A 7,949-nucleotide genomic window follows, 5' to 3' on the forward strand; every position below is an offset into this window, starting at 1 on the left:
GTGCAAGACCAATATCATTCTCTGTCACTCAACATTAACTCACGTAGCGAAGGAAGTGTTGTAACATTAATTTTATTAGTGTGGCAAAATTTCAGCTTTCACCACCTGAGAATTTGGAACATGCTTCTGGACTTCGGCTCCAATAACATGTCAACTAACTTTGAGTGTGCCGAGGAGGGGAGAGGGAGGAGGGAGAGCAGAGAGAGAGAGAAGGCAAGGGACAAAGAGGAAAAGAACGAGAAAGAGAGATGATGAGAACAATAAAGTAGGGCAGAGCAAAAGGGGAGAGAGAAACATGAAAGAAAAAGAGAAGGAAGAGAAACACAGACAGCAGAGGCGAATGAAAAAGATAGAGAGAGGAACGGAAAAATGCCTATAGAAGAAAGAAATGAGAGGGAGATCCTTTGAACACAAATCACATTTATATCTGATACCTTGGTGTGTAGTTTCATAATTCTATTACAGGATTTTTCCTCACTGGATTCATTGAAATCGATGAAGGCCTGAGGAAAAAGCAGACGGGATAGAGAGATTCCGTATAGAACCATTACCTGATCCATCCATTATTTTCTAGGACTGTACATATTAAATAAAATAAAACAACTAACTGGCACTATTGCAGTGGTTTGAATTCTCAACATCCAACTATTCAACATGATACCTAGATACTAATTGTATTGTAATTCTAATAAACATACTTAAATAATAATTATCATCAGCCAAAAGATAGGTACACTAACAAAACCTGGAATCAGAAAGACAGACTACGTAGTCAAGGGACAGCTACATCTCATGGTCTAGCTAGTATCTATATCTCTCAATATTGTTATTACTTATTATTATTTTTTTTTTCCTCAGGAAATGGTTGACATCATCGAGATTGGCCTAGAAGATTTGGAAGTCAATAATGAAGTGCTTTTTGATGAACTATATCTCTCAATATTGTTATTACTTTTTTTTTTTTTTTTTCCTCAGGAAATGGTTGACATCATCGAGATTGGCCTAGAAGATTTGGAAGTCAATAATGAAGTGCTTTTTGATGAAGATACACTTATTGCTGATGATCTCCCTATGGAAGAAAAAACTGTGCAACTTGGTGATGGAAACATTCTAACTACAGAAAAAGTAAGTACTTGCCTAGTGCCTACCTCTAAATGTAGGGGAAATCATGCAAGATAACTAATAATTAAAGTTGTCTCCATGGTAGAGTTTAGAGGACCACACCTTGTGATGACAATGAAAAGCTAATATGTTGTGACCAGTGGCAGCATTTCTAGTTTATTAGCTGTGAGTAAGGGTAGATTAAAAGTCAAATGCACTTTGGTGAATTGATAATACCATAAAGTTATGATATGGCAATGTACCACAACAATTATTATTATTTTTTAACCTAAAATTTACTTTTTTTGGGGGAAAAATATGAGATCGGAAGCACAGCCTCTTACTTTAACATCCCCTGAATATTTTTTTTTTTTCTTCTTTTTTAGGAGTATGTGAAAAGCACAGCCTCTTACTTTAACATCCCCTGAATATTTTTTTTTTTTCTTCTTTTTTAGGAGTATGTGAGCAGAGCAGTGCAAGTCAAAGTACAATATCGGTCCAAAAGTATTCAGGTTGCACCAGAAAAAAAGGATATATCAACCTCACCCATCAAAAATAAAGGAAGAATCTAGTGATTTTTGAAGGAAATGTAATTTCATTGCAAAATTGCTCTTAAAGCTGAAAAAATAGACTTTTTTTCAGAAACCTACAATTTGCCTCCCTTCAAATTAGTCGCGTATGCAATATGCACTGCTTAAAATTTAGTGAAAGCGCTATAGTTGCCTTCACACACATTTTTTTTTTCTCCAAAACCAGCGGCGATAGCACCTTGAGGTTGTGTTTATGTACCGGGTTGAGATAGACAAGGTTGGTAAACTTGCCTTGTTTTTAAGTTACCACTCCCATGCCAAACTGTAGAAACAATATCTTCTCTCACCTAGTACTGTCTCATGACTTTGTTGGTTCAGATGATGAGGACTTTATGTGTCCAAAATGTAAGAAGCAGGAGGTAAATGATAAAGATGATGATTCCTATTGATTAGAATGAAAATAACGAAAGCAGATCTTTTTCCCCCCTCATCGGCACATAACCACAACCTGAAAGCACCAGTTCCGCATGGATCACTGAAGTTGAGCACGGTTGCGCGTGTCCCCCCTCATTATAATGTAGGTAAGAAGTGTAAGAACCTTTTATTTTGAATTTTTCCAAATGCTCTATTTTGGCAGTCATACAAATGCTAGCAGTCATACAAATGCTATACTCTTTGTTGCAAATGCTATGGATACTTTGCAAGTGCAAACTTTTTCAGGCACGCGAAAGTTTGTCATTTTAAGTGGTAGAGTTTAGAGGACCACACCTTGTGATGACAATGAAAAGCTAATATGTTGTGACCAGTGGCAGCATTTCCAGTTTATTAGCTGTGAGTAAGGGTAGATTAAAAGTCAAATGCACTTTGGTGAATTGATAATACCATAAAGTTGTGATATGGCAATGTACCACAACAATTATTATTTTTTAACCTAAAATTTACTTTTTTAGGGGGAAAATGTGCATAACAAAGCACAGCCTCTTATTTTAACATCCCCTGAATATTTTTTTTTTCTTCTTCTTATTTTTTAACCTAAAATTTACTTTTTTGGGGGGAAAAATACGCATAACAAAGCACAGCCTCTTATTTTAACATCCCCTGAATATTTTTTTTTTCTTCTTCTTTTTTAGGAGTATGTGAGCAGAGCAGTACAAGTCAAAGTACAATATCGGTCCAAAAGTATTCAGGTTGCACCAGAAAAAAAGGATATATCAACCTCACCCATCAAAAATAAAGGAACTTCTTCTTTTTTAGGAGTATGTGAGCAGAGCAGTGCAAGTCAAAGTACAATATCGGTCCAAAAATATTCAGGTTGCACCAGAAAAAAAGGATATATCAACCTCACCCATCAAAAATAAAGGAATAATAAGATTACCAGTAATCCACAGCAGCTCAGAATCTTCCCTACTAAGTAGCATTCCCACAGTAGTTCCACCTTTAGATTCTTCATATCAAATTAATACTTCAAGTGAGTCGTCAGACATAGAAGACGAAGCCCAATCAACTGTACTTCAACAAAAGCAGGTGCAACTACAAATAATGAATGAAAATCCCAAAATCTATCTTGGAATAGACCCCCACAATATTTTCGTTTTAGATAGATTGGCAACACGTCTCAACTGTAAAAGGTCTGATATAATGATTGTCTTGAGGAAAATCAGACTTAATGAATCAATGGAGATTTTAAGTCACGTTTTTGTTGTGAGTCGGAGTACCATCTCCAGAACAATAAAAAAAACCTTGTGGGCTTAATGGCAGGCTTCATTAAGGCATTTATTGAATGGGCAGAACCCACTATTATTACCTCTAATTTACCTCTGGCCTTCAGGGCCAACTATTACAAAGTTCAAAGCATTATTGACTGTTTTGAAATTGAAATTCAAAAGCCCACCAAACCATCCTTTCAAGCTCTCAGTTGGTCAGAGTAACTGTCAAATAACTTTTGGAGGAAAATCCCTTTGAACACAAATCACATTTTTATATCTGATACCTTGGTGAAGTTTCATATGTACTGTCAAATAACTTTTGGAGGAAAATCCCTTTGAACACAAATCACATTTTTATATCTGATACCTTGGTGAAGTTTCATATGTACTGTCAAATAACTTTTGGAGGAAAATCCCTTTGAACACAAATCACATTTTTATATCTGATACCTTGGTGAAGTTATATATATACTGTCAAATAACTTTTGGAGGAAAATCCCTTTGAACACAAATCACATTTATATCTGATACCTTGGTGAAGTTTCATATATACTGTCAAATAACTTTTGGAGGAAAATCCCTTTGAACACAAATCACATTTATATCTGATACCTTAGTGAAGTTTCATATACAGGGCGGTCCGTGATTTGCGAACCACGCTTATATCTCAGAAACGGCTGGGAATTAAGGAATGAAATAAACGGCATCATGTAGATGAAATTTTGTTCTTCTTCTTCTTCTTCTTCTTCTTCTTCTTCTTCTTCTTCGCCTTTTCCCGTGTACAGACGGGGTCGGCGTTTTTCGTCAGCCCCTAACTAGGGTGATTGCTTTGGGCGGACATTTGGTTTTGGCTACAAATTTTACAAGTAGATGCCCTTCGCACTCAACCTTTGCTATTTCTTTAGAAAGGGAAATTCAGACTGGTATGCTCCCTGTTTAAAGTCCCCAGCCAGGTTTTCTTCTATACCGTCTTTCTTCTTTCTCTCTTCGCTTTCGGGACGATAAGACCTTGGCAGTAACAATGCCCTCTTTCAAATCTTTTTTTTTTTTTTTTTTTTTTTTCTCTCAAAAATTTTTTTGCATACTGCATAGTACATATATTTTTGTCTTTTTTGATGTCCTTTTTGAGAGTTCATGAGCCACTTTGTCTGAGCAACTTGTTTCCCTGTTTAAATAGGGTCGGCGTTTCTTGTCAGTCTCTTTCAGGCAGCCCTATTGTGTGCCAGTGTACCTCATGTCCTGATAAATTTTACATTACTCAATTTGTGTTTTTTTTTTTCTCCCCCAGTATGTGGACGAGGTAGTGATAGGTGCCCCCTACACGATCACAGCGGACATGCTGTCTCAACTCCGAGTGGACATCGTGTGTAGGGGCCTTGCTGCAGTGTTGCCAGATGAGACCGGCAGGGACCCGTACTCGGAGGCGAAGAAGCTGGGCAAGTTCAAGCTGATAGACTCCGGCAACACCACAACCACGGAGAAAATTGTGGACAGGATCGTCTTCCATAGGTAAGACCAGGGCTCACCTCTGTGACCGAGTGGTCAAGAGACTCTCAACCTGGAGGTGCCGGGTTCGAATCCCGGCCAGGGCGGAAATTTTCTGATCCAAGAGTTTGTAAATGTAAATGTAACTTTATTTAATGTTTATCAATATTCTACAATATTGTGAAACACAAGTCAAACACAAAAGACAAAGAACATTAAAGACACTTAAGACTAGAATAAAATCGAACTTTTCCACTCTTGGACAGGCATGGATGTAAAAGGATGTGCCTTGAAGTAATGCGAAAGTGGTTCCAAGGTACAATTTTTTTTTTTTCAAGTTTTGGATTGGCTTCGGTTCACTCGAACTTTTTAAGAGTTCTAATATTTTACCTGTAGCAACCTCCGTGCCCGAGTGAGTATCACACTGGGCTTGCACGCCTGATGTCCCGGCCTTGTTTCCCGGCAGGGTCGAAGTTTGTTCTGCTCTGTGCTTGGAGTTCGGGGTGCACTCAGCCTCGTGAGGACTGGTGAGTAGCTACTTTGAGCGAGTAGCGACCAGTGGCGGCATTACCAGTGTAAAAAGATTACGGAAATATAAAGTAAAGATCCATTGCAAAGAAGGCACTTAGTAATGCTGTGATATTAGTATTAGTGCTTTACTTAGACTGTCGAATTAGGACATGTAGTCCCATTATCTCATGACAACATGATATCCACAAAAGTCGTGAAAAAGCTCTGCTTTAACACAAATAATTCGAGAGTGATTGAGGTTTCTAATATTTTGCCTGTTCCTCTCTCGTGTTCTCCAGGTTAGAGTTCGAACGACGGAACTTTGAGAAGGAAAACAAGGAGATGAAACTGATCGAGCTAATCGAAAGTAGCAAGACCGGGGCTACGGGTATGGTGGGGGCCACTACGTACGCAACTAGACATACGCTCAAAGCGACCAATTGCAACTTGAGACCCAGCTAGATTAGGGAGTAAAGTGGGTTGGAAGAAGGATTTGGTTTGGTGAAAAATAAACCAAAGATTTGTAAGGAGGTGGTTATACACAGGGCTAGTTTAAAAAAGAAAAAAAGGCTTTAATGGTAGGATTCTCACATAGTGAGCTCTTCCGCTGGTCTGTACAAAGTAAAAATTTGAACCGATTGCAATTCTCATTACTAGTATGGCTTCGCTATACTTTAGTAATAGAAAGTAAAAAAAAAACTGGATGCTAAAGGTGCAAAAACCTTTGATATAAGTTATAAAAAAAAAAAAAAAAAAAAAAAAAAAAAAAAAAAAACTGGATGCTACAGGTGCAAAAACCTTTGGACCAATCAGAAGGCGCCTTCCGTTTCTTGTACTGTGTGGCACGTATGAAACTGGTTATTTTCTGATGATTCGTAAAGGAAGATACGATGATGTAGTACAGATTTGGCAATCCTGTACTCAAAGCTAGTTTTTCTCCCAGTACAGACCTTAGTCTAGACTTGATGTGTATGTATGTTGCAAATGTCGGGATCTTTGACCATTAGGCCATTTTTCCTCTCGCATCCCAATATTTCCCTACAATGTCATTGAAAAATAAGTCTAGACTTGAAAAATAATAATTGAACGAAAAAATAATAGCCCTGGTTATAAGCACCACCTCCTACAGTGAAAGGTTAGAAGATTTGTTTTGAAAAGGTAATTATTTAACCAAAGGTGTGCAATGTCATGGGGGTTGAAAAAGGATTTGGTTTGGTAAATTTAACCAAAGATGTATAAATCCTGGTTTAGCACCAAAGGGTAAACCAAAGGTGTCTGTCACTGGTGGGATTGGTAAAGGATTTGGTTTGGTAAAATGAACCAGAGATCTGTTTGCGCAAAACTAGAAGTATTCCATTAGTTTGTTTTTATTATATTTTATAGTTTTTATCACAATGTATTTTCTAGTGTTTATGAACCAAAGATCTGTTTGCGCAAAACTAGAAGTATTCCATTAGTTTGTTTTTATTATATTTTATAGTTTTTATCACAATGTATTTTCTAGTGTTTTAATCAGATTCAGATACTATTTTACCTGTTTTTATTTGTTGAGTAAAAAATCATTAAGAATTTCTCCATCGTAGTGGTCAAGACGCTCGCCTGGTAAACAGGAGGGCGCGGGTTCAATCCCAGCTGGGGCATGGAATTTTATCATTTGTTTGAGATATTGACCACATAATAATGGAGCTCTAAGGGTTAGGTGGTAGAGAACGACTCTGGCGTTTATCTCGCCTAGTGGTTACCTTCCACTCAAGGGTCTATTATTACATATTTAATTTTTAAATCGTATTTGAATAAAATTCATCCTAGGTATTATTATTTTTATTAAATTTCATTTCGTTTATTTATTAGAGTTAAATAATCCAAAAAAGAGTCAATTGTTTGATCGGAAGATCTCTAAGTAGGCTGGCAAGTCGGAATTGTCGGAAAAAAAGAAAAAGATTGCAAAAGAAATTTTCAAAAAAGAATGCCAATTATAAAGATTGCTGTGTTCACGTATGTAAACAAAGCCTTGTTCACACGATGAACATTTCAGCACCGCGGTCAGCATCTTTGCCTGGATACGGTTTTTCTTAATCGCCTTGTAAATAAAATTAATGTTTTGATTGAAATAAATATTATTTAATGAAATTAATTTGATTAAACTATGAGTATTTAGTTATTTATTGAATAAATCTTTAAAATAATGAAAAAAAAAAATCCAAAGAAAATCCACCAAATTTGAGCAAGCCAAGTGCGATCCCGTTGGCCTCATTTTGGGCAGTCCTGATCATGCGCACGTCACAAAAATCAGACTACTGCGCATGTCCTGTTTTCCCAAGTGTTTTGTTATTCTTAATCGCCTTGTAAATAAAATTAATGTTTTGATTGAAATAAATATTATTTAATGAAATTAATTTAATTAAACTATGAGTAGGTATTTAGTTATTTATTGAATAAATCTTTAAAATAATGAAAAAAAAAAAATACAAAGAAAATCCACCAAATTTGAGCAAGCCAAGTGCGATTTCGTTGGCCTCATTTTGGGCAGTCCTGATCATGCGCACGTCACAAAAATCAGACTACTGCGCATGTCCTGTTTTCCCAAGTGCAAGTGTTTTGTTTTTATTTTTCTCTT

The 7,949-nt window shown here is 36.6% G+C and overlaps 1 protein-coding gene and 1 long non-coding RNA gene across 2 annotated transcripts; one reads left to right on the top strand and one right to left on the bottom strand.

The window, feature by feature from the left end:
* Positions 1 to 2,426: 2,426 nt before the first annotated feature.
* On the bottom strand, positions 2,427 to 3,549 carry LOC113471494. Its single transcript, XR_003394173.1, has 2 exons — positions 2,872 to 3,549; positions 2,427 to 2,644 (listed from the first exon to the last, which is right to left on the bottom strand). It is a non-coding gene; the product is annotated as an uncharacterized LOC113471494 (long non-coding RNA).
* A 1,075-nt stretch (positions 3,550 to 4,624) lies between these two features.
* On the top strand, positions 4,625 to 6,031 carry LOC113471492 (ethanolamine-phosphate cytidylyltransferase-like). Its single transcript, XM_026830691.1, has 2 exons — positions 4,625 to 4,846; positions 5,632 to 6,031. The coding sequence occupies exons 1-2, from the start codon at positions 4,674 to 4,676 to the stop codon at positions 5,792 to 5,794; spliced, it is 336 nt and encodes a 111-aa protein (XP_026686492.1). The 5' UTR covers positions 4,625 to 4,673; the 3' UTR covers positions 5,795 to 6,031.
* The last annotated feature ends 1,918 nt before the right edge of the window (positions 6,032 to 7,949 follow it).

Source organism: Diaphorina citri, unplaced genomic scaffold (genome assembly GCF_000475195.1).
Source record: "Diaphorina citri unplaced genomic scaffold, Diaci psyllid genome assembly version 1.1 scaffold2528, whole genome shotgun sequence".
Taxonomy (NCBI): Eukaryota; Metazoa; Arthropoda; class Insecta; order Hemiptera; family Psyllidae; genus Diaphorina; species Diaphorina citri.